We start from the raw sequence: 27,725 nt of genomic DNA, 5'->3' as shown, positions 1-27,725 counted from the left end.
GAGTAAAATTAAAATAAGGTGCTGAGTAAGGCATAAATATAGAATGAAATATAAAATAGAGTATATGTAAGTAAACAAATTAAATATGGAAATAAAATCTCAATATCAAAAGTAAATTTCAGGCAGAAACATGAGAATGTAATAAAGTCAAGAGTGTAGATGTGCATTGATTGTAGCAGATGAAGGCAGTAGTTTGTTTCTGAGGGTGTGCAGCTGATAGATGAATGAAGCAGCAGCTGATGTGTGTCTCTTCTCCCCCAGTAACATCTGCATTCGCTCTGTTTCTGAACACCTATCAAACTCTGGCATGACCTTTGACATTTTGTGAAAGTGATTCTCTCTCACATCTTTAAATTGATCACAATGAAGGAGAAAGTGTGTCTCTGTCTTGACCTCACCAGTGTCACAGTGTGCACAGACTCGTTCTTCGTTTGGAAGCCATGTTTGTCTGTGTCTGCCTCTCTCTACGGCCAGACTGTGATCACTGAGTCTGTATTTGGTCAGGATCCGTCTCTGTTTCACATCTCCAACAGTGTAGAGATAATCTGCCAGATTGTATTTCCTGTTTAGGGTCTGATACCATTCTAATTTACTTTGGTTTTTACTTTCCTTCTCCCAATGGTCTAAATATGACTTTTTACTTTCTTTGATCATTTGGTTTATTCTGATTTGGTTCTGTTCGGTTGTGCCGGCATGCATTAGTTGGTGTTCTTCTCTGAACTCTTAAAATGTTTCTACAGAATTCAACATGCAGGGATTCTATGGGGTGTTTATCCCATTTGGAGTAATCTGTCAGACACTGTAGACCCCAAACCTCACAGCCATAAAGAGCTATGGGCATAATATCGCTATCAAAGATTTGACACCAGACTGGAATTGGAATATCTATTTGGGTGAATCTGCCTTTGATGGTGTAAAACGCTTGTCTAGCTTTCTCTTTCAGTGCATTCACTGCCAGACCAAAACCTCCTGACACTCTGATTTTTAGGCCGAGATAATCGTAGTGTAAAGTGTGTTCTATTGTAGTGTTTCCCAGAGTGACTGTGTATATCTGTTATCCTGTAATCTGTTTTTTTTCTGGAAAATCATAATTTGAGTTTTTTTCAAATGTACAGTCAGGGCCCAGTTTTGACAGTATTTCTCCAGCAGGTGTAGGTGTTGCTATAGACCTTCGGCGGTGTCTGACAGCAGCACCAGATCATCAGCATACAGAAGACATTTCACCTCAGAGTTGTTTAGCGTGAGACCGGCTGTTGCAGATTGTTCAAGTAACACGGCTAACTCATTGATATAGAAGTTAAACAGAGTTGGACTCAAGTTACATCCCTGTTTTACTCCGCGCCCCTGAGAGAAAAATTCTGTTCTTTTATCGCCAATTTTAACTCCGCATTTGTTTTCTGTGTACATGGATTTAATGATGTCATAAACTTTTCCTCCTAAGCCTGATTGTAGAATTTTATAATATAGGCCGTCATGCCATATTGAATCAAATGCTTTTTTTAAATCAACAAAACATGCATATATTTTTCCTTTGTTTTTATGATGGACGTGCTCATTGACTAATGTCTGTATAGATGTGGTCGGTGGTGCGGTGGTTTGGTAGAAATCCGATCTGACTTTTACTGAAGACATTGTGTTTGGTAAGGAAAGCTTGAATTCGAGTATTCAGGATACTACAGAAAGTCTTCCCCAGATTACTGTTCACACAAATGCCTCGGTAGTTATTGGGGTAAAATTTATCTCTGCTTTTATATAGTGGCTGTATTAAGCCTGTATTCCAGGATTCAGGAAAGTGTCCAGATTGTAATATCAGATGAAATAGTTTTAGGAGAGCTTCCTGCATCACTGTAGGACTGTGCTTTAACATTTCTGTTCTGATGTTGTCTAAACTGCATGCCTTCCTAGGTTTTAGTTTGTTTAGTGCTTCATTTAATTCTTTCAATTAATTTTCAAATTCCCTCCCATCTCTCTCTCTCTCTCTCTCTCTCTCTCTCTTCCCTCTCTTCTCTCTCTTCTCTCTCTTCTCTCTCTTCTCTCTCTTCCCTCTCTTCCCTCTCTTCTCTCTCTTCCCTCTCTTCCCTCTCTTCTCTCTCTTCCCTCTCTTCTCTCTCTTCCCTCTCTTCTCTCTCTTCCCTCTCTTCCCTCTCTTCTCTCTCTCTCTCTCTTCCCTCTCTTCTCTCTCTTCTCTCTCTTCCCTCTCTTCTCTCTCTTCTCTCTCTTCTCTCTCTTCCCTCTCTCTCTTCTCTCTCTCTCTCTCTCTCTCTCTCTCTCTCTCTCTCTTCTCTCTCTTCCCTCTCTTCCCTCTCTCTTTCTCTCTCTTCTCTCTCTTCCCTCTCTCTCTTCTCTCTCTCTCTCTCTCTCTCTCTCTCTCTCTCTCTCTTCTCTCTCTTCCCTCTCTTCCCTCTCTCTTTCTCTCTCTTCTCTCTCTTCCCTCTCTCTCTTCTCTCTCTCTCTCTCTCTCTCTCTCTCTCTCTCTCTCTTCTCTCTCTTCCCTCTCTTCCCTCTCTCTTTCTCTCTCTTCTCTCTCTTCCCTCTCTCTCTTCTCTCTCTTCCCTCTCTCTCTCTCTTCTCTCTCTTCCCTCTCTCTCTTCCCTCTCTCTCTCTCTCTCTCTCTCTCTCTCTCTCTCTCTCTCTCTCTGTCTCTCTCTCTCTCTCTCTCCCTCCATCTCTCTCTCTCTCTCTCTCTCTCTCTCTCTTCTCTCCCTCCTCCTCTCTCTCTCTCCTCCCATCTCTCTCTCTCTCTCTCTTCTTCTCTCCATCCTCTCTCTCTGCTCCTCCCTATCTCCTCTCTTCCCTTTCTCTCTCTCTCTCTCTCTCTCTCTCTCTCTCTCTCTCTCTCTCTCTCTCTCTCTCTCTCTCTCTCTCTCTCTCTCTGTCTCTCTCTCTCTCTCTCTCTCTCTCTCTCTGCGTATATGTTGTGGACCCCCATAATTAAGGACACACGACACCACATAACAGCGCAGTAAGCCCATCAAGTCAGTCGGCCCCGGCAATCTTATCCATCCATCGGATCGAAACGCGTGCGCCATCATGCAGTGGCGGTGCCCTCCCATCTCTGCTCTCTGTCTGTCTCTCTCTCTCTATTCTGTCTGTCTGTCTCTTTGTCTGTCTGTCTGTCCGTCTCTCTGTCTGTCTGTCTCTATGTATGTCTGTCTGTCTGTCTGTCTCTCTCTCTCTCTCTCTCTGTCTGTCTGTCTGTCTGTCTCTCTCTCTCTCTCTGTCTGTCTGTCCCTCCCATCTCTCTCTCTCTCTCTCTCTCTCTCTCTCTATCTGTCTCCCTCCCATCACTCTCTCTCTGTCTCCCTCCCATCACTCTCTCTCTCTCTCTCTATCTGTCTCCCTCCCATCACTCTCTCTCTGTCTCCCTCCCATCACTCTCTCTCTCTCTCTCTCTCTCTCTCTCTCTCTCTCTCTCTGTGTGTCTCCCTCTCTCCCTCCCTCCCATCACACACTCTCTCTCTATCAAAGGCTGGTTGTTTCAGACTAGAGTTTAGTTTCAGGACTTCAGAGAATGGAACCAGGCAGCTGGATATGACAGCACATTCTGTGGGGCACCTGACGGTGGGATTATGAGCCTCTCATCTGTTTAGGAGCAACATTTGAGACTTTCATTCAAAGATTAAATTAACTAATTATATTGGAGAAAACCCTTTACAGTTTGGGAGCATCTTTTAATTGAGCTCAGTTTTGTTTTCTTTAAGATTTGATAGTTAACAATGTTTTATTTTTTGTAAATTAAAGGATAATCATCATTATCCTAGAACTTTCTAGGAAACATTCAAGCAGACTTGCAGCTGGAATTTCCTGCAACATAGGGTCTACGTAGACCCTATATCCTCATGTCTACAATGTGGCTCCTTTAGGTTTAAAGTGTTGATGTCTTAACAGCCTGCTGTAATACAACTGTTCAGACAAACTTACAGCGTCCATCTACATTACATTTAAGCAATCGAGAAGAACACTTTGTTTCACTCTTTTGGAATTTTTTTGCAGTTTAGTGACTGTGGGACACCAGTATGTTCCTTAGCAGCTGGAGATGCTGGGCACAAAGTGGACGCGAGATCAAAACCTTGGCATAATGTCAGTCTCGGATGAAAAATTAGAAAGCAGCATTTAGTGTTGCAATAAGTTCCATCCTTGCTTTCTGAAGCTGTAATCGCTTCAAGTTTTAACAGTAACATCCCACAGTCATCTCTCAAAATGAGTAAAGATCTTCGTTTCCCCAGGAAGGCAATGCAGGTCGGGTACTCGACACGACGGCACTCGTGTATTGGGTATGTACAATCGAGCAACCATAATATTCAGTTTAATTCTGATGGTGTCCATTGCTTTAATTGACTTCACTGCTGTGTTAAAATAATTTTTAAAGTTGAAATTTTAACGTTAACAGATACTTTTGCATAATGTATGTCCCCCCATGGTGTTATAATTTTTGTGGAAGATCAAGCAAATAAGTCTTAAAGAGCACTGCAGCATTTTAACATATCTTGAGAATGAAATTATTTTATTTAATTATTTTAATTAAATTGTTATTTCATAGTTTTTTCTGTGTAAGGCTTCTTTTGCAGGAGCCAAACCAGCATTTTCATAAAATATCTGTCATCAGATATGAAGCTGTGATGAGTGCACCTTCTAGTGGACAAAGATGGTTTGGAAATATTTAGTTAGTTTCATCTCCACTGTTTGGGGTTTTTGATAAGTAACAGAGTATTAAGCTAGCAGAAAACAGAACCGGCTGTCATTTAGTGTGTTGTAGCTGCTGTATTTGGGGTCTGGACAGCCTAAGGCCAGTAGAGATAGAGAATCGATGGTTTAGCCAGTGTCTGTTGATGCTTGCCTGTGGGGTTGTTGAGGAGCTGCCAGGCAGAGTCATGATGGTCAGACACATCACGCAGCTTTACACATGTCACTGAATGACTGTACAATCTATAATGTAAGTTACGTTTAGTCCATATTTATTATCCAAAGCAACTTACAGTGAATTTGTCATATACATTTTTATCCCATCTGGAATCGAACCTATGATCTTGGTATAGACTGTATAGACCGTTTCATCAGATGCGTGTGCGCCTGACCCCCAGGTAATGCCAGTAACGCCAAGGTTATGGGTTCGAACCCAGGGGATTGCACATAGTCAGAAACAAATACGGATAAAAGCCTCTGCCAAATGCATAAATGTAATGTTAATGTAAATGAATGGGTCCTGCAGTTTGGTCACATTTAAACAACCCGTATGGTACATTGACATCTAGCGGTTGAGCTTGGTATTGCGGTCTAAATTCAAAATATTGGAGAGACAAGTTTAGCCAAGTAACGGTTCTTCTCGGTTTCTTTTAATTGTTATCAGAAATAATCTACAGGCACTCTATTGTTTGTGAAAGTGTACCAGAAGTTCAGTTGGAGTCACAAAAGTGCACATGCGCAGTAACGATTGTTTATGTTGTTAAGATGAAACCATCTATACTTATATCACTGTGCTTTACCAGTTTATCTGCAGGAATTATTTGAATTGTATGCTCTTAAATATTTGTGCAATCACATAGAGATGTCACTATACCTGATGCTTTATTGTTATGTTTACGTGAGCACATTCTAATTAGAAAATGTAAAAATAATGCTGCCTGTGTTTTATCACTATATAATTGAACTAGTTAATCTAAAATCTAAAAATCTAAAAAAAAAAATCTAAATCTAAATCTAGTTCAGTTGTCAGAGAATGCAAGATCATCATATCTGAAACTGCTTGAAGGGATGCTCCACCTCAAAAATGAAAGTTCATTCGCAAGTCATTTTGTACAAATAAATTGTGAATAAATTATAGTGAAATCAGTATTGTGAATCGCATCGCATTGCATCCTGAGCTGAGTGAATCATTACATCCCGTATTGCACATGTAAATCCTAAGAAATACCATACATTTTAAAATTATACCTTTTTTATTTCTTTACTGAATACTATTCTATTTTTCTCATGTAGGTTTGTTCCACAGTGTTTTCTGTAAAGCAGCTCTGCAACAGTGCAAAATAGTAAAGTACTGAAATGACTTTTAATTGAAATAAATTGAATAAGCTAAACTGTGCAGAAAGCTTTGCAGATTTCTGTAGAATTGCACGTTTATCAAATATTTCGGCTAATTTGATAATGTTTTCATCTATCAATAAGGCTGTAGTATAGTTAACTGATTTAACACAACTTAACAGATCCACTCCACAGATTTCCCCTCCAAAATCAATGCAGAAAATGTAAAGATTGCCATTGCTTGATGATAACAGTCAAGACAACAGTCTGTGCTGTATTAGTAGATTCATTTGAGAAACAACCACTCTTCAATCTGTATGGCTCTCTAAAGGACCTGTCACAACTCCGCACAGCATGTCACAGTGTTACACTGTTTACAAGAGAAGCTTTCACTTTCAGAGACACTCTTATTCTCCACGTGACTCGGACAAAGCGGTGACTTGTTTCCTAGATGTGTCTCGCCACAATAGCCATCCAAAGCAACACAAGTAATGCATTAGGGCGCCAAAACATGAGATTGTACATTAACCTCCTTGTTCCTCAGATGTGTCTACTCTGTACCAGAAATGTCCTAAACAATCAGACCGTGCAATGCCTATACTACAGTACATCTGTCTTATCATTTGAATTTCGTGCTTACAAAACACTTACTGTGTTGACATAGACACAAGGGGCCTCATTTATGAAACGTTTCCACGCAAAACTTGCCATTAATCAATATGGACGTGAGCGGTTGCTACGATCAAATCTCACGACAGGTCTCAGCTCGTGTACGCAAGTTTTGAGATAGGTACGTGTAGGCTTTACTCTTTTGATAACTGATAAGGAATAATGACAAATGTAAAGATAGATTAAGTTCTGTCGTTTAGTAAACATTGTAAAATTAGATTCCAATGCGTTTTCTTATTTTCATTACATAAGTAAAGTATTTTCTTTTCTAGCCTAATTACAGTAGCCTATATGATCATTTAAATGTTTAAAATTACAAGGTTAACGGGTGCTTTAGTGTACAAAACTTCAATGAAATTGTACATTACTTATAAGATTATTTACGACAATTAAAATGCACAATTAAAAGTAAAACGTTTAAAAAACTACAATAGGCCTAATCGATATATTTACAAGCAATGGGTTAGTTTACCAATTGGCAAGATCATAGCTTCTTTGTTCGACAAATATGCATTCTAATGAAAACAAACACAAAACACATGATTTAATGTTTTTTTTTATTTGTGCGATGTTCACTTGGGAGTGGAAGGTGCGAACTGGGTCACAGCTCGAGGTTGCCTGGCTTTGTGTGGCAGGCTCCAGGCCGGTTTGTGGGGGCAGAAGACCGCTGGTTCTTGCCTCTGACAAATCTGAAAGAGAAAAAAAGAAACGAAGCAAACATAAAACTGTGTGCTTGATTTAAGCAGCCTGAAATGCAAGATTAGCAGCACCCCGTTTAGAAACATGCACCCGTCTCCTCCGCCACAGACCATTTTCTCTTCACCTACATGAAAAAAGTTAAACATTTACACATTTAATTGCGCCGCAAAAATGATCAGTAATTTACATCTACATTCGTTTTTACATTAACACATTAATGTAACTCAAACAAAATTCTTTAAGACTGAAGTCAAATTAATTTTGTTTAAATTTAAATGCATTACACAGCCAAAGTAATTTAAAGCAACAACAATACTTTCAGTGTAAAACGATAATAATTATTTGCGGTCATTTTTACCATATCCAGTAAATATCCAATAAAATATACAAACCTCAGCTGGAGTTCGGTTCGCTGTTGCCCGCAACAGTGATCTCTTTCCAAACTGTTTTTCACTTCTTCGGATTTCGCTTTTCAAGGTTAAAGTTTACATATCTAAACCGTAAAAGTTCCTCCTTTTGGCCGGATTACGTTTCTCCATGTCGCAAAATCCAGGGGCGAGGCGTCTACACCCACGAATTTAGAGGGGCGTGATATGTAAATTACGATCGATTTCAGCCGCCGCATTTATCAAGGTACGATCATTCGTACGATGAGATTGGCGGCATACGAATGTTTGATGAATCAATATCAAATAAATGAGGCCCATTAGAAGGATCTATTCTGTAATAGAAATTCCTTACACAGTCGAATAGTGTTACTGTGGTTGTTTGAATGTATTTCTCTTTGTACGCAAGAGATGGGGTTCTCTTCATTTGTGTCTTTGGCCACTCTGACTTTTAGACTTTTTTATTTAAGGTGGATTCGGATTCATTGCGCCGGTTGAACAGTACAGATTGTAGCAGCAACTTAAGTTGAGTTCGTCAGCGACATCGAAAGAGAAAGTCAAATGAGGTGAACTAATCACAGGGCAACAGTGTCAGTATCCATAGGACCCAAAAATAAAAGCTCAGGGCCCTGGATAGTCAATAAGGGCTGATGCTGTGACTGGAGTTACTGTGTGCGTCAGTGTGCTGCTCCATATTTTCAGCATGGCTGCTCTCCCTCATTGATCTCTCAGCCTCTCTCACTGATGACGGGAACTCTGACGACCCGTCTGCCCTCTCTCCATTATAAATCAGCAAACTAACTGAAACTCTTTAACTGGCCTTTGTCTTTTCGGAGATTGTTAAAGTGCTCTTAGACAGTAGTCTGGTGACACCTGTTGGTAAAATGATATTATTGTGAAATGAACCAGAAGGCACGTTAGTGATCTTGAACTGTGGAAAATTTAGTATTACGTTGTGTTATACGTTTTAAGTGATATTTCGTTCGTGTCTCCGGTGAGTCCTGAATTTGGATAGAATGATGGGAAATATAGAGTTTAGAGACTGTGGTCGTTGAACGTGTTTCACCAGCAGGGGCCGCTATAGTCTATTGTTAAATACCTCAAAGTCTGGACAACATTGATGCTGGTGCTGAGGCTCGTCTGCAAAATGCATGACACATTTCTGCATGATTCGTGATGCCATATGAACGTTTTGGTGTTAATTTACTATGAAGCATGTTATTTCATATTTTCCTTTTGTGATTCCATTTTATAGTGTTTACATTTGAGATTTGCACTGTAACTAAAGCTGAGCTGATTTTAACCTGTGAAAATGTCACAGGCTCAATATTCGCGACTTCACAATATTACAATGTCAGATTTTTTTTTTCAGATATTTTTATTAATGTTATCACATTAATACAGCATTTACATTTTTAGCTGCCAGACACGCTTCACTGCTGGCCAAGCATTAAACCGTGATATGCCTGTTATGTCAGCATAGAGATGTCATGCCTGCTGTGACATCTGTTTGGAGATTTCCCCTTTACAGTCTTAATCCTGGCAAGAGCGCTTTTATATGCCCACTGATATTGTCCTGTTAGACTAGCCAAAGCTCTGTAGTCATTCTCTCTATTTACTCAATACATTTAGACTAATTTATAAATAAGATAAATGTTTCTCTTCACAAGTGGTTTATGCTTTGTGTGTAAAATATAGATACATTATGGAATTGCATACAGTGCAAAATCATGCATACAGTGAATGTTACAGAGACCTTATAGACATGCTTTGGCAACTGAGATTATTTACTTATTACATGTATCTTGTTATATTTAGGGATGTGTTGCCTTTTGAGTTTTAAATGTAGTTTGTTTCAAAAGTAAACTTTTGCGTATAATACCTGTAAAACTTCTTCACAGTATATATACAGCTCATCTGGTACCAGCCCATTAGAGACATTCCCCAGGCCTAAACACTGAGGTCTGTTTGCTCTCTGGAACCGATATGTTTCCAGGACACTGACGTGAAGTTGAACACTCTGAATACGCTGTAACCTGGGGTTATAAAAAAAAAAAAAAAACAAGCACTGAGGTGAACACCAGAGAATGTTTCACTGTGTTTCAGAGCGAAAAATAACGCTTTAGACATTTTATCTTGACCTCTAATTCCTCACATGGTAATTTATTAAAAACTTGCATCTTTATACATGGTTTCAATCCATCAGTAATTGGTTATTCATTGCACTGTGGAAAACGGTTATATTAGTTGTTAGAAAATCATACCACACTGACATTCCACACCTGTTCATTTTATTTTGTTTGATAGGTTGAAATTTAATTTAAAGAGTTTAAGCATCGATGTTCTAAATATCTTGTCAGGTTTATTAAAGCTGATAGAGTTTAGAAGGTTTTTATCTTTTAAACCTTATGAAAACTTTATTTTAAATCGGCACAAAGTTTGGCCATTGGCTGAACCCAGATTAACAGTTCTGTGGATGAACTAAAGCCCTCTTGTTATTCATATTGGTGTGCTAAATACATGTTGTGCACCAATGCTTAAAGGGATAGTTCACCCAAAAATGAAAATGCTGTCATCATTTTCTCACCCTATTGTCATTTCATACCTTCCGCAGAACACGAAAGAATATATTTTGAAGAAAGCTGGCACCCATTCACTTTTATTGTATGTACACAAAACCAATGCAAATGAATGGGTGCCATCTCTGTTCGTTATCAACGTTCTTCATAATATCTTCTTTTGTGTACTTTGGAAGAAGGAAAGTTTGAAATTATGACAGAATTTTCAGTTTTGGGTGAACTATCACTTTAATATTTTGAGGTCTTTATAACATTATAAATTGACAAAGACTAAACTAATATTCCATTATTTTCAACCATTTGTTTAAGAATATGATCAACAAATTGCCCATTGTTGATTCTTGGATCAGGATTATGATGTCCTAAATCATTGTTTTGATAAATACATGTACTGTAGATAGTCCAAACATGATATTTCAAAAGAACATTCTTTCTTTTTCAAAGATCCTTCTTGACCCACATGGTGTCCAAGATCATTAGCATGCAGAAACGACTATATTCTGGCAGTCTCTGTGTCACGAGGAAGGCGTGTTCCCCGAACTATACCTTTTGAGGTTACTTAAGGTAAACCTTCTTAAGTGCGACGTTAGCAGGTGCTGTCCATGGCGGTGGTGCTGAATAGGTTGATATCGATGCCTCGAGAATCGATTGTTCGCTCTACCTTGCGCTATAGAGTGGGTAAAGTATTGAGAAAACAATGTTTATTATAAAGAAACGCTTGCGAAATGGTACGCATTGCATTTATCAGGGCTCACTGAAATAGTATAAATAAAGAAAGAAATATGTGTGTGTGTGTGTGTGTGTGTCTTTGCGTTCATGTTTGTATATCCCGGTGGGGACCTAAACCTGAATACACACCAACACATGGGGACTCGTGTCACCGTGGGGACCAAAATTGAGGTCCCCAGGGGCAAAAAAGCTAATAAATTGTACAGAACAATATTTTTTACAAATCTAAAAATGCAAAAAGTGTTCTATGATCTTTAGGTTTAGGGATAGGGTTAGGGATAGGGGATAGAATATACAGTTTGTACAGTATAAAAACATTACGCCTATGGACTGTCCCCACGGGGATAGTCAACCAAAGCCTTTGCGTGTGTGTGTGTGTCAGTGGTGTAAAGTATTGGAGTAAATGTATTTAGTTACTGTACTTAAGTATCTTTTTGGCTACTTTGTAGTTGTACTGAGTATTAAAGATATTAGCAACTTTTACTCTCTACTTGACTACATTTTTGAACAAGTATATGTACTCTTTACTCCACTACATTTGTAATGACTAATGCAATTACACATTACATTTTGCATGGCACCTATCTTATAATTAATATTGCCATTTACAAGGCATTGAAGGTACTATATCTTGTGGGTTTTGCTCTTACTTACTAAAACTTGTCAACATGGCTTCTTTATGTGAATAAAGAGTGCATTATCAATTAGGGTTAGGATAGGGTTATCAATGTCAATCGCTGGCGGTTTATGTGAAATGAGGACATGACAGCAGCTGATGATGAGGCCAAAACCAGCATGCCCAGTTTAAAAAGGCTTTGACTTTTTAATTGGACTTAACATTATTTTATTTATCCGTTATATTGAAGAAACCTTTTGAAAGAGTTTGGTTTATTATGATCACTTGAGCTTAAATGAGACTTGAGTGTTATGGTGTCCACCATGATTTGTTGCAATTTTGAGGTGTTCAGTCTTATTTTGATTTAAGAAAATAAATGCGATTGCTCTCCTCATGAATCAACTGTTTCTTGTTTTTCACTGACATGTCTCTTAAGTGTTCAAGGACTAGTGCTGCTTTGAGCCTACATTCAGTACGAGTAAAATACTCAAGTACTGTTAAATTCAGATACTCTAAGACTTTTACTGAAGTCATTTTTGAATTGGTGACTTGTAACTTGTAATGGAGTAGTTTTCGCTGCAAGGTATCTGTACTTTTACTTAAGTATGGTTTTCAGGTACTCTTTACACCACTGGTGTGTGTGTGTGTGTGTGTGTGTGTGTGTGTGTGTGTGTGTGTGTGTGTGTGTGTATGTATGTACAGTATTTATAATTTTGCAAGTGTCCGATCCCACACCCTCACGGCCATACGTTTTCTGCATTAACCAGCTACATTAACAGGCTGTTTGGCTTCGCTTGTTTTTGAAAGGGTCATTTATATTCTCATAGTTTGCCATCGTGTGTTAATGTTCTCTATGATCTGTGTTGATTCACATTATTGCCGTAAATCACTCATTTGTGTATAGGGATAAGTGTCCCATCCAGAATGCCAATCACTCCCAGAATTTAGAATTCTAGTCCCCCTAGCCAGGGGACTAAAATGTTCTCTAATGAAATTGTGCAAATACACTAACTGGTTCCGCGGACCGCACCGTCTTTGATTTTAAGACAACTATTCGCTGTCTCGCTGCCATAGTTTGACCAAACTCCCCATAACATTCATTCCCTTTATATAGACTACGCCTTTCCTGTCAAATGGTTTGCCATGCAGCTGGTGTGCCTTGGGATAATAGGCTGTAATTAAAAACGCTAACAACCATCAGTGTATGACAATTTTATTCGTGAGAACACTTCAATAGCCTACACTGAGTGTATTAAACCAGAGTATTTTATTTGTAAAATTAAAACTAAGTTAAAGTAAAAATGTAAAGTTAATACTAAATAGAATTTTATATGTGAAATTAAACTGCGATGTAGAAAAGCTTTTTGCATAGCGGTATGAACCATCAAAAGCGATAAGGTATAGCTAAGAGCGGTCCAGACCAACCTTACGAAAGTATGACTTACAGAAGGTATACTTAACTAAGAAGGTTTCGGGAAACACGTATTAACGATAAGGTACAGCTTAAGGTATAACTTAAGAACGACGTAGCGTTAAGAAGGTTTTGGGAAACACAGCCCATTTTCTCTGCCCTGGGAGTATTAGAAGTAGAGAAAAGTAGGTCCAGAGAGACCTTGGAGATTATTTCTGTATCATTGTTTGTTAAAGTACACTGCAGAGGAAGTTTTGCAACAGAGAAACCAGCTCAACCTCTGTATTTACTAAAATGAAATACAGCAGCAATCGTAATGACAATTCAGTACTCACCTGGTCTCAAGTGAGGAGTTGTACATCCTTGAGATCCCAAACTAAATGTATAATCCATCAGGAGCGAATATGAAGATTAAGGACCAATAAGAAATATTGGCTCGGGAAGTTTTGTGCGTGTCCGTTTCAGTTCTTGGCAGCGGTACCAGGTGCAAGTGTTATCTTGAGTTTACTGTAAATCACTCTTGAGGGAAAGGAATAAATGTGAAATGGATTAAACTCATTATACATTACATGCTTTAAAAAGCATTTTTTAACTCACATTTGTGTATAAGTAATCGAGCCACTCCAGTATTAAGAGGAAATTAACCATTGTGGATGATGTCTTTCCATTTTGTTGTATTATTTTAGTGCTATACTCTTTCTGTATGTCAACATTGGTCCAATTGACATAAATATATATAAATATAGATTTTGTTTACACCAATGTAAGTTTGGTAAAACATTAACTACACACTGTATGTGTCTAAAAAATGTTTTTAAATGCTGGAGACACAGGAAAGGGTTAACGTCTGATCCTCTTCAAGGGGGCAGGAACTGTGCTTTAAGGCCCCGCCCGCTTTTTGGAGAGTGATCTCACAGTAAGGGGAACTCAAGCCGTTTTGCAGCTGTGGGCCAAAGAGTCTGACTAAAGCGTGTCACTGACTCTCCAACGTAAGCGCAGCTATCATACATCATCAGAGTAGCACAGGGGGGGTGAGATCCCAACACCCAGAGGACAATCCTTGACATGAGAAGTTTCAAGAACGATACAACAAAGGAGAAGATCCATGTGTAAATGTTTCCTGAGCATCTCTTGAGGTTGCTGTGTGAGTCACACATGCTTTCAGAGTGAAGCATGGGCTGTGACGAAGCCCGTCGCTCAGACTCATATCTCCATTCACTCAAGATGTGTCTCGCAGGAGGTGAGAGCTAATGGACTGGTTCTAGAGCACAGTGCTGTTTTTGCAGTTTTTCCTGTTGTAGTAATTGCCAGAGGCAATGAGGACCCATTTTGATTCACAAGCAACGTTAACCTCTAGAAAGAATGAAAGGAAAGTGGATTTTTGTGTGCTTATTCAAGTATATCTGAAGGTGTTTAGGGGGTAACGTGAGAGACTGGATCACCGCATGACTGTGCCGGCAAGATGAGTGTGCCGGCAAACTGTGGATTCTCCTTTTTAGCGGATCGGGCACTAAAGCCACGGAACTGGAATTTGAATGGATCCCCATGTGCCGTCAACAGACCCATCGACATTGTGCAAAAACGCAGGCGGTAATGAGCTTTCATCATTTGTGTGTGTATTTCCAGACAGCATTACTGGCAAATACAATGGGGTCTGAAAATCAAGACCAGTATTGAAAATGCTCGGTGTCTCGATTAAAGCAAGAAAATCTGTAATATTGCGCAAAGGATGTATTATGGTAAATGTGAATATTTTATTTGTTTTTTATGACTTTTTTGTTATAAATTCTTAAAATCATTGAACATTTAGTTTTTATTTTAAAATTCAGATTTTCAACGTGGGCTCGCACTTTAGACTCCACTGTATGTGTTACATGTAAAAATACTGGTGTAATTGTGTTGGGCAGTAACATTGTATTAACTGGTTGCTTCTTTTAAGAGCATGTATTTTTCTAAATTTAGCTGTATTAATATATACTTGTTGTATACTTCCACATTATTATATATTATTATATATACTCCAGGCATAAACCTTTTGATATTCACTGACCTATATGGAAACTTTGAGATAGCTTCAGGCAGTGCGATTTATTTTGCCATGATTTTATGTTATTATGTGTGTGCAGTCATTAACTGTTACCTCAATTCAATTCAATTCAATTTTATTTATATAGCGATTTTAACATTGTGCATTGTTCCAAAGCAGCTTTACAGGAGCAAATAAGAAAAACACAGAAAGGTAAAACACAGCACAGTGCATGGTGTTTATAGACCAAGCAAGATCATTATAATAAATAATATCTGATAAATAAATGAATAAATAAATGAATAAATGCAGTCTCCCGGTGAGCAAGTTGGCTTGCTCACCGTTTCACTTATATAATAATCTGAAAAAAGTGAAAGCCTTCCATATAGTGTGAATTTTGCAAGGCATGCAACATTTCTTCTTTTTGTCTTCACTAACCTGGAACATTAAAGATGAAAAAAATTCTGTCACAAATTACCCTCAAGTTGCTTCAAACCTGTATAAATTTCTTTGTTTTGTTGAACACATAGAAAGATATTTAGAATATTGTTAGCAACTGAGATTTCTGGTAGTCTAAAAATGGGAGTCAACAGTGCCCCAGAACTGTTTTTTCCCTAAATTACTCAAAATATCTTGTTTTGTGTTTAACATTTTTTTTTCTACTGTGGTAGTCTATGGTGCCCTAAAAATGTCAGTTGCTCACATTCTTCCAAATATCTTACTTTGTGTTCAACAGAACAAAGAAATGTATACAGGTTTGAGCAACTTGAGGAGTAATTCATGACAGAATTTTCATTTTTGGTTGGACTATCCCTTTATGTATCAGTATTCTTCATTGTTAATGACTTTAAAAGTGACCCACTAATGTTAGTTCTGACCCACTAACATCAACTAAACTTTAAAAATAATGACCGTTCCCCCAACTCACATACTAGTTGTTGGAAAGAGTTGTTTGCATAAAACTAAACTTATACTGATAAATAACTGTAGTAGCATAACTGTAAATGTTGGCTGAAGCGTTTTCATAAGAGCACTGCTGCATTGTGTCCTTTGATATTTCATTCAACAATAATCTTGAATTGTGAGTGTGATGTGCCAAAGGCTAGTGGTGGTGTAGTAATTTTGTTTGGGATGTACGGGGCTTCTAAAGTACAAAGGAAGTGGGATTGAAGGGCTTTTGATTTAAAGGGAACCATGAAGCCTCTGTCCTCCCACAGTTTCAGCAAGACTGCATAGATCAAGCCAGAGTCAGTTCACTCCTTTTGGACACACACATCTTGACAGGAGAATTACGGATAAAACGTAGTTTATTCCTATTTCATTCCACCATTTATTTTTTTAGGCCATATCTGTGTTTATCTGATAAAGTACAGAACATACAGAACAAGGAGTTTGAGAGTTGGATAAAAAATAAAACTAAGTTTAATTAGTAGTGATTCATTTGAGGGAAACTTGAGTGCGAGGGAGTGTTAACTTAATACACATGCTGTATATTGTATAATACAAAGGCGAATGTTGAAATTGATTCAGATTTGAATAACATAACATTGACTATTGGTTAGTGTGCAGTCATTAAACTGCAAGAGACTTGAATCAATAGAAGATTCAAGTTAAAATACATTCATACCAATTGATTTCAAAGTGTGAATGCAGACATCTGTCTCTGCTCATAAGTCCACCTTTTTTAGAAACTGTAAACCATTTGTCAACTGTTCAGCATATTTTCTAGAGCCAAAAAATGATTTATGGGATTCAAAGGATTAGAATCACCAGAGGCTGGGAGTGACATCTATGCTGTTAAATGCGAGGAGCAAAGAGTTTCTTAAAGACCAAGCAAAATAGAGGTTAAAGCAACACTATTAAACAAGAATCTGCTGGGAGCACCTTGCAGTTATTTCAAGTTCTTGGCCTTAAGTTGCTGGATTCTTATGAGAGACGTTTGCTGTAAAATGGTTTTTTAAGACTATCTATTTGTCTCTTTTTTTGACTGCATAGGGGCCATTCAGACAGAACGCATTTTTCCATTCCGATGTGCTACTTTCCCATTGCTTGCACACGAGCGCCGCGTTTTTAAGACGCCATGTCAAGTTAAAAAAAAAATTTTTTACATGCAGCGCTTCTCATCAATGTCAGTTCTAAAAGCAGTTAACCGCAGTAATTGTAATATGATTCTTATCATTACTGCATCATTTAACACGTGACGTTACTGCAGTCTTTTTATATTGAAATGTATTATTGTTGAAGTTTAACAAGTAAAATACTGTTATTACCGCTGGGTTAATATATTCAGTACAGATCTAAGACTGTCCATAAAGTGTGAGGGAAAAGTTTTAGATTTTTCTTAGAAACTAGAAAGGCTTTAACGCATTAACTGCTCTTTATTTTGAGTAAATGGTTACATGAAAGTGTAACACATCAAGCCACATTTGCGTAAGTGTTACGAACTGCTCTGAGGCTTGATGAATGAGGATCTAAGTGCAGCTTTATTAAACAGAGTCCACAAAACAGGCGATGGTCAGGGCAGGCAGCAGAGGTTCACAACACCAAAATACAGTCCAAAGGTCATACACGATATCCAATATAAGAGAATGCTCAGAAATGCAGGGTGTAACACTAAACAAGACTTCGCAATGATTGAAAGAACAGACCAGGCTTATTTAGACAGAAGTGACAAGGTTAACTACAAACAGGTGAGGGTGATCAACATGAGTCCAGCAAAGGGTTATGGGAACCGTGGTGCAGTGGTGGGAACCGTGGTGCAGAGCCAGAGAAGGAGCTGGAAGCCACGGAGGCGCTGGCCGGGCTGGAAGGCACGGAGGCGCTGGCCGGGCTGGAGGGAGGCGGGGAGCTCGGAAGCGTCCATCCTGGACGAGGCGGGGAGCTCGGAAGCGTCCACCCTGGACGAGGCGGGGAGCTCGGAAGCGTCCACCCTGGACGAGGCGGGGAGCTCGGAAGCGTCCACCCTGGACGAGGCGGGGAACTCGGAAGCGTCCACCCTGGACGAGGCGGGGAACTCGGAAGCGTCCACCCTGGACGAGGCGGGGAACTCGGAAGCGGCCACCGGTGCGGATGAGCAGCGCACAGCCCAGGCACACAGCAGAGCAGCAGCCACAACTGGCAGAGCTGATTCCAAGGACAACTCCTCAGGAACGGACGCCAGCGGACTTGGGACCACCGGACTGGGGACCATGGAGACTGGAAGTTCTGGGCTGGAGACCCTCTTGGCAGCAGATTCTAATGAGGTGGCCATCTTGCGATTGGACTCTGGATTGGCGGCCATTTTGCGAGTGGACTCTGGATTGGAGGCCATGACGGATGGTGATGTTGGCTCTGGGCCAATTCGGCTGCTAGATCCGTTTCGTGGCAAAGTCTTCTGTTACGAACTGCTCTGAGGCTTGATGAATGAGGATCTAAGTGCAGCTTTATTAAACAGAGTCCACAAAACAGGCGATGGTCAGGGCAGGCAGCAGAGGTTCACAACACCAAAATACAGTCCAAAGGTCATACACGATGTCCAATATAAGAGAATGCTCAGAAAATGCAGGGTGTAACACTAAACAAGACTTTGCAATGATTGAAAGAACAGACCAGGCTTATGTAGACAGAAGTGACGAGGTTAACTACAAACAGGTGAGGGTGATCAACATAATAAATCCAGCAGTGATGGAGACTACAGCTGACAGACGTTACAGTAAGAATTATGTGAGTGTTTTTATAATGTGTTGCGCAATGGCGTACACATGGCTAATTTTACTGCACTAACAGGTTATTAACAGGGTTGAATGTGCCCCTAGAAGGTGAGTTTACACTAACTTCAATAAGGGTACTGCAGATTTCAAAAGTGTGCCAGAGTTCAGAGTAATATATGGAAAATAATTCCAGTAACATCCTATTGTGAAAACATCTTTAGAAACTTTAAATACTCTTTTCATTCTTGATAACACAATATTCACCACCAGATTGCTGTACGTGAACCTCTCCGAAATAGCAGGAAAATGTACTGTATTCTATGTGGAAATATCAGGGTAATGCGGCGTCTCTATGACTTAATTTTGGCGAACCCCCGCTCGTGCTTAAAATGTCAGTCTAAATCAGAGACAAACCGAGTTTATTTTTAATCTTGACCATAAATGTTCAGTGGAAAGCTGAGATCACAGCGCTGCTCTCACTCCCGGTACACCCTATTGTGCCTCAGAAATCTTTATACAATCTCTGCGGCTCTTGCCGGTATGGATGTGCTCCACTTTTTATGTGTACAATTAGGAAAGAGCAGCATGCACACAAGCGGTGATTAAACAATTGTGAACACATCCTCTGCCTGCAGTGTCTACGCAAGACTGTGTGACCTGTTGCTTGACCTTGTAATTAGCAGCTTCATCAGATCGGTAATGTCCCCTGTCGTGAGGCTTCTATCTCAAAACAAAAGGTCTTTATAAAACCTAAATGCACCTTTGCTTTGGAGTAGTCTTAGCTGCACTTTTCATCTCAAATTGCAAACTTTCAGTCGTTCTGTGTTGTGCAACACAGTAACAGTTTATTGTGTGGCAACAGCTGTCTTCCAAATCTCCTGTGGTATGTTCATATGTCTGGGCCCATGGGTGTCCATTGACGTCATGCGAAGTCTTAAATGTCATTTTCTTCTTGTTGATTAGAAACAACGGAAAGAGGAACAGGACAAACAGCTATTTGGCTGTGTCCCCATAGACTGGTTATTCCACCATGAAATTAAGTGCGAGACTAGAATTCATATGAACTCATTGCCCCATCTTTCTGTCTTTTAAGCCCCGGTTTCACAGACAAGGCTTAAGGCTAGTCCCAGACTAAAAGGAATTTTGATCTGTCTTAACTGAAAATATCTTGCCCTGACATACCTTAAAATATATCAGTGCCATTGTTTTGTCTCAAGATGCACATCGGTAATGTTGTTTCTAAGGCATTTTAATAAAAGTGACTTATATAGCCTAAATTAACTAAGGCATAGTCCTGACTTAGGCTAAGCCTTGTCTATGAAACCGGGCCTAAAACAAACATCTTTGTATTTTACACAAGATGTTTTGACTAGAGTTTGTGTTTACTATCTGGTCATCTCATGGTGCAGTGCAACCCTGTAAATGTGCCCGGGATAGAACTGACGTAGCAACGGTGTCTTGTGAGGCATGTGGGTGTCAAGTGTTTAGATACTGACGGAAAACATACAACATGTCATACATCTGTAGAGGATTTAGTAGCAGCTTACTTTTGTAGCAAGTTAATCCCTATTTAGAATCAACTTCTAAACCGTTCTCAAATAAATTATCCAACAAAAGTCTGACATCACTATTGTAGCGCCTCATTTTTAGTTTATTGTACTTGAAAAACATAAATCTTTCAGAATATTTAATGTATTTTTATTTCTTCACATGTCGTTTTCACAAGCAATTTAAAAGTATTTAAAAGCCGTATTTAAAGGAACAGTTCACCCAAAAGGAAAAATTTCAAGTTGTTTCAAATCTGTAGAGATTTCTTTGTTCTGATGAACACACAGAAATATATTTGGAAGAATGCTTGTAACTGCTATAGTAGAAAACATTCAGATCTCATCCCCTATTGACTCCCATAGTATTTATTCTCCCTACCATGGCAGGAAATGGGGGATGAGATCTGTTTGATTACTGACATTCTTCCAAATATCTTCCTTTGTTTTCAGCAGAACAAAGACATTTATACACGTTTGGAACAATCTGAGGGTGAGTATATGATGAATTTTCATTTTTGGGTGAACTGTCCCTATAAAATCACCAGTCCTCTGTACTTCTACTCTGTCTTCATGCCCTGACAGCTTCACACATGCTTATTCTATCATGAGCCACAGGAGGCATCCTATTCCCAGAAAAACAAGCCATTTTTTTCCACAGCACTGCAAGCAGAAAGACCTCCGATCACGTCGCGTGACATTTCTAGCTGTCTGAGCTTATTGGTGGGATTGACCAATGATGCAAAAAATTGTCATGGCAGTGTAAATACAGATCACTCTATACTCTGAGGTTAACCTTATGGGCTCCTCTTACAATGTGTCATACAGAAAAAGATCCCAAATAAACACTGTGCAGTTCACAACAGACTTACAGAGCTCTAAACAATTGTGAAATTGACTTGACAGTTCATTTTGTTAATGCATTTGCAAAAACACGTAGACAAAAATGTTATACTTATTCAGTATTATATTTACAAAATGTGGCCTAGTACTACGTTCATACTGTATGTATTCTTCCTAGTTTTTCTCTGGAAAAAAATAGTGTAATCAATATTTCCCCTTTATTAACACTGCTGCCAAGCTCCAGGGAGCCAGTGGACCTTTCCCACGTTCTCCTGCATGATGTGCTGATAAATACAGATCTCCCTTTAGGATGTTTTTAAAAGTTTAATCAGTACATCGCTGATGCAGTATTCATCTCTCAATAGCCAAATAATCGAAAAATCTTATCAATTTAATATTTGAAATGATAAAAGTCTAGCCAACTGTAAATAATGAATTTTATAAAAACGTTGAAATTGCATGCATATGTGCACAATGCACTGATATTGAATTTTTTACTATTATTTCTATTATTTTGATTTCTCTTGGGGTTTGTTTCCCAAAAAAGCTGAGACAGATATAACATTTGTTTTTGTTTACTTGCGCTTGCAGGCGTATTTTTAGCTCCTGTGTTCTTTTTTATACGCTCTCCGCATGCAATATAAAACGCAACTTCATTCAGCTGTGAAATTCCCAGCGATGAAGGATGTTCTAAAACGGCAACGTGGAAACGTGTGGGTGGATGGATGCGTGGTCTGAAAATAGCGCGGCAGAACTTCCCATAAATATTCATGAATGGGGGAAGAATCTGAGGCTACCTGCAGAGCTAAATATAGCGGGTCTCTTGCACAGAGACTGGCTATTAATAGCTTTGGATAAGCATCTCTCTCTCTCTCTCTCTCTCTCTCTCTCTCTCTCTCTCTCTCTCTCTCTCTCTCTCTCGCTCTCTCTCTCTCTCTCTCTCTCTCTCTCTGAGTGTGCATTGGCTGCAGGGACCCATACACAGCATTAAAGATGAGGGACGGACGCAGAAACCGAATGGATGCGACTGATGCTGCTCCGAGCACAGGTATTTTTAGAGATGCGTGCGGTGTCCCCTCACGGCCGGATTGTACAGTAGAGATGCGGTGATGTGTGTGTTTTGTCCATTCAATAGGGTGCTCTCTCTCTCTTTCTCACTCGCTCACTTCTGGATGCTGTCACACGAATAGGGTGCACTGCGTTCATTATGTAATGCAGTGTTACAGATATTCGCACTGACTTCATGCAACATCTGTGGAAGATGTGAATGGGTACGTGATGTAGAAAATGCTGTGCATTTATTCAGCTGGATTTTACAAGCTGAATGAACCATTTTGGGAACTCATCTGATGTGTTTGATGGACTGAAGAATGTGCATCCTTTCAATCAACACCCCATAAACAAATATCAGTAATATATGCAATGTATTTTTTGTTTGTGAAAACATGTTTTGGCTATTGCTTGACTGTGTTGTTTCTCTCCTTGCACGATGTAGATGAAAACCTTTAATAAGAATAGATTACTGTCTAACAGTGAATGCAGAAGAGGCAGGACCATTGACTAATAAAATGGCCATATATGGCGTGTTAATTGTGTGCCAGTTTGATTGGGAATTGACTTCACCTGAGGAGGTTATTTTTAGCCCTCTCACAAGCTCCCACGTCAGTGAGCCCAGGTTATTTTTAGCTCCGCATTCCAGCATCACATTGACCTTGCAGAAATCCAACCCATTCAGAGCTGCTTGTGTCTCACGAGGTCTTACGCACTCCACAAAACCTGAATCCATCACTCAGACAGACACATTTACTGCACTCCAGCTATGCTTTTAAAAACCTTTTACAGGTTGCACTAATACAGCAACATGAATATTTATTGTATCTTTAATTAAAACTAACACTTGTTAGCTATAGTCACTTTAAAATCAGAACATTAGTCAGACTTTTCCCAGCATGCATAGAGTGGATAATAGTCTATTTTAATGTGTCTTTTTGTGTGTTTAGAGGAAAATAAGTAAAGATGCATGTTGATGTTGAGTGGTTTGTTATGTGGGGTTTTGTCAAATTATTTTGGGAGTTATGACAGTCGGTGAATGGGCATTAAATGCCAAGACTGTTCTGTATATGCTTATAGTAAATAAAGAGAACATTTGAGCAATTTTCAGCATGTGATCAGTTTTACTTGAATGACGTCGCTGTTCACTTACAATATAATCATTTCAAGTTCATTTAAATCTGGATGTCACTAATAATATCTGAATCAGTGGTTTAGTTTGAATCAATTATTATCACTTGTTTTATCCATCCTACACTGTAAAACATTCCTGTAAAAAACTGTAATATTCTGGCAGCTGTGCTGCAAAAAAAACTTTTTTTTTTTTCTGTATTAAAATTATAAGTCTTTCATGTTATTATACACCTAACTTTGAATGAATGAATGAATAATTTCCTTCATTCATTCATTCATTCATTCAACTTGTAACTTTGCCATTTATTTCTATAACTTAACCTTTTTTTACTATTTCAAAAATACGTAAAAAGATCTTTTTTTGCAGTGTAATTGTTTTGTATATGTGCAGATATGAACATGACAGGCAGGTATCATTACAGTATATTGACAGTATTGGCACTTCCTCTTCTCATATGAGTTTTCACTCATTTTGCACTGGCTACATTGCTTCCTCAGACAAAACGCTACGTACTGGATGAAAACACTAATTTACTGTAACATGCTTGACTTTGCACCTAGTAAAGAAGTGGATTACAGTACTGTACTGTTTTGATGTTCTCACTTTTTTGAGTGACGTGGTGTCAATGCTTGCAGGCTTGATTTTGGTGAAGCATTGAATGGTATCCTGGGTTTGAAGTCATGGAGATCAAAGAGACTGTAGTCTCGCGTAGCCAGACCTTCGTACGGAAGGTCTTGAAGCTTTCGCCGCTTTCTTTGTGAACCTCGCATACGTTTAAGAATGAAGTGTTTAGTCGATAGTGATGAATTCTTATCGCAACCGTTGTAAACCCGACAGCTTGCTTCTTAGATCGGACGGCTTCATGTTGTTTCCAGGCGGACAGTTAAAGAACGCGACACACACGTCTCCCGGAAATCCTGTGAAATTCAACCAATCAGATGACGACTTCGAACGTGCTGAAGTGTTTCCAGAAAAGTGTGCCTTATGCATCAGGGCCCAGTTGCATAAAGCACCTTAAGTTTTTCCCTTAAGTATGACACTTAAGGGGTGATTTTCCTTTACCAAAGACAATAGGAGAATAACTTAAGTAAAACTTAAGGTATACTTAAGGGAAAATTACACTTAAGGTGCTTTATGCAACCGGGCCCAGATGTTTAGCCAATGGTCTGTGGGCATGACGTCTGAGGCTGAGACTAAAGAGACTGTAGTGTACAGTGTGTAGCTCTGTCATGTTAACTCGCAAGCTTGGTGCTTACGTCTGAATTGACGCAGGAATAGGGAGTCTTGCTGTGCAATTGTGTGTGCCTGTTTTCATCAAGGTCATGACCTGCTAGGTCGTAAAGCGTACGTGACCACAGTAAAAACACTGGGTACATCTAACATGATAGGAGTGTAACAGGAAAATCAACCAACGCAAAATATCCTAGGTCAACTGTATTAACCGTCTGTGTTTCTTTCCTCAGTTTTGATGTGGAGAATGGATTGTCAGTGGGCCGCAGTCCTCTGGAATCTCAGGCCAGTCCAGGCTCTGGTCTCGTGCTGCAGGCCAATTTCTCCCACAGTCAGAGACGGGAGTCCTTCCTGTATCGCTCCGATTCTGACTTTGACCTTTCACCCAAGGCCACGTCCCGGAACTCATCCACGGCCAGTGAGCTGTAAGTATTTATGCCCCGTTCCTACACCCCTAATACAAATAAAATAAATATAAAATAAAAATTACAAAAATGTAGAACATCTAACCCCAGACCTTGATGAATTACTACATCAATCTAAATCAGAGATGTTTAAATGTATATGTACAGTATGTATAAATCATTGCTGTTCTTTTGGTAAGGTATAGGTAGTATTTATTGTCTCCCTTAGGAGAAATTCATTCAGAGTAAAGGTGCTGCTGCAACATCCACACATGACACATATTACATTACCAAAACAATACAATTACTGTACATAAAAAATAAGAAAATCATCCATTTCCTGTAATACCAACTATTGCAGTTATATAACATCTTGCTGTAGTTGCTTAATTAAGGTTACAGACAATGGGACAAAATGAAAATTTATATCGATTATGCCTGCATAATGGAACCTTGAATGAACCTTTTGAAACCTCGGGTGTCCAAATTCACTGTTTTTCAGGAAATAAAATACATAAATACTGTTGTGTCAAAGTTTACAAGCATTTTTTTAATACTTTTTATTGGTTAGATATTTGCTAAACCCAGTGACAAACACAAGGAGTGACTAATAGTAATTATATAATGAAAAAATAAAAATCCCAAAATATGTGAAGGACAGCAGCGATATGCATATACTGTACATCTATTTCATGAACTCTGATTTGTTATAATTGAATTCCAAAGCCATTAAAACAATCATTGTTGATGTACAGACTCATATACATGTACCTTGCAAACAATAAAACAAAACTTTTATTCTTTTTAACCATATATGTCACTATTGTGTACTGCAGGATCTCTTCAAACCAAACCAAAATGCACACTGTGCACTCAAGTGGAAATATGTAATTCTCTGCAAAATATGTGTAAAAATCTCAAATCTTGTTTTATTTCCTAAGAAGCCTGACTGAGGCTGTCATAAATTCATGCATAAAAGGGTTACCGTCAAGAATAGGTGAACCTGTAGGTGTCCACTCTACATATTATATACATTTAACTATAGCTAAAAACAGAAAACAACAGATCAGTGGCTTACATGTAACCACGAAAACGTTTGCTGTGGTTTTATATGCCTGCGCATGCTGTTTGATACGCTACAAACAGCACATGTTAGCCTCTATACTTCAGTTACAGTCAGAAAGTTCTGTTAATTGTGACTGTAAACGCTGGCCTCAGAACAGATGTGGCTCTCTCCAGCTGGTTGATTATGTCTGCAAAACCGTTCCCACAAGACACGCCATTTTAATAGTGTATTACATCAAATCGTGTTGCTCTGTCATTTTGGAAAGTCCAAGGCTCTGGTTAAAAAGTCCTTATTATTACCACTTCCAGCTGTTCTTTCCATCCGAGCACGCTTGCATGTCAGCTTCGGTTTGCTGGGATTACCGTCGGAAAAAGGGGACCACTTTTATTTTTCCAGTCTGCGTCAAAGCTATTTACCCCAATCTAAACACCTTAGTTTGTGATTAATGGACTGCAGGTCACTGACTCTTCCTTGTGTTTTTAAAGGAAAGAGAGTTTGAAGCACTGGGAAGTCAACTGGCTGACTCGGTGAGAAGAGATATTGAAAAATATTGACTTGGCTCTTGAAAATGCCGTCCCGCATTTACAGGATCCAAGCCGATTCTTTCCCCCCAGTGTCTATAAGCTCTGACCAGTCTAACCTCAGAACTTCCTCTGTATTTTCTTCACAGCCATGAGCGATGTGCATGTGACGCTGTGTTAGTGTCGCTCAGGCTCACGGAAGAAGCTTTGGAATATATGAATCAAAGCACATTTCCCAGCGTGTTCCCTGGTTCAACTTCTCCTCTGCTGCTCCTCACATACACGTGCATGACACACCCTGACCACGACCACGCTGAGCCCATTATGACGATTTTCCCTCCGCTTTTAATGTATGATTCCTAATATCCCATTAGAGATCAAGACAACTACAAAAAGAGTCTTAGGTGCCTTTTTTCGCTAAGTATTCCCGTTTTCAGCTGTGTTTCTTTATTGCCATCCAAACTGCATGTTATTCAAAAGCGTATTACCGCCTACTTGTCCTTTGGAATGATGATGTGTTGTAATGTGAAGCAGACCACATCCATTACTCTTACTCCTACTTATACTTTTTCACATACCCTCAAGTTATTTTCTGGACCTCAGAATGAGCTGTCTATTCAAATGTGTAATGTTGCGTTTCATATATGATCGGTTTGTGTATTTTCTTTTGCAGACATGGAGAAGACATGATAGTTACTCCGTTCGCACAGGTTGGTGGAGTGGTTCATGAAAACGTGCTTGCATATTTGATCTTATGGTTGTTTGTGTCACAAAGTGGTTTTGAATAGTCACTCTATAAAAGAATGTGGTCATTTGTTTCTGCACCCCCTACATTTTCAAAGACAGATTAATCTCTTAGTATTTTAAACTTGCGTTTTTGTGTAAGTGATGTGTGCTGCCTTTGGCATTGGTGGGAATAGCCCTTCCGCTCTACGCAGCTCGCTTTACGTAGGATTTGCGTCATCGCTGTTCTCAGTTTACAAAACAGGCCAGGAATCCAATACCACATTTGTCAATATGGATGCTGACAGATGTGAAATCTGCATGGCTTTGAAAATCAGATACCTTTCGTGTCCTCTTTATACAGTCTGAAAGAAAAGCCAGACATAT

The 27,725-nt window shown here is 39.1% G+C and overlaps 1 protein-coding gene across 9 annotated transcripts in view; it reads left to right on the top strand.

The window, feature by feature from the left end:
- The window catches only part of pde4ca (phosphodiesterase 4C, cAMP-specific a), a 50,359-nt gene that overhangs the window by 10,712 nt on the left and 11,922 nt on the right, over positions 1-27,725 (top strand). For 5 of the 9 annotated variants that reach the window (XM_057333251.1, XM_057333250.1, XM_057333252.1 and 2 more), the window contains 2 exons: positions 24,858-25,049; positions 27,289-27,325. In XM_057333251.1, the coding sequence (XP_057189234.1) occupies positions 24,858-25,049; positions 27,289-27,325 (229 nt within the window). Of the gene's footprint in view, positions 1-3,498; positions 4,275-14,005; positions 14,698-15,313; positions 15,347-21,706; positions 22,258-24,857; positions 25,050-27,288; positions 27,326-27,725 lie in introns of those variants that run through there. The other 4 variants (XM_057333255.1, XM_057333258.1, XM_057333256.1 and 1 more) reach the window with 4 other exon arrangements.

The sequence above is a fragment of the Triplophysa rosa genome, linkage group LG5 (genome assembly GCF_024868665.1).
Source record: "Triplophysa rosa linkage group LG5, Trosa_1v2, whole genome shotgun sequence".
Taxonomy (NCBI): Eukaryota; Metazoa; Chordata; class Actinopteri; order Cypriniformes; family Nemacheilidae; genus Triplophysa; species Triplophysa rosa.
This window is presented reverse-complemented; position numbering and strand designations above follow the sequence as displayed.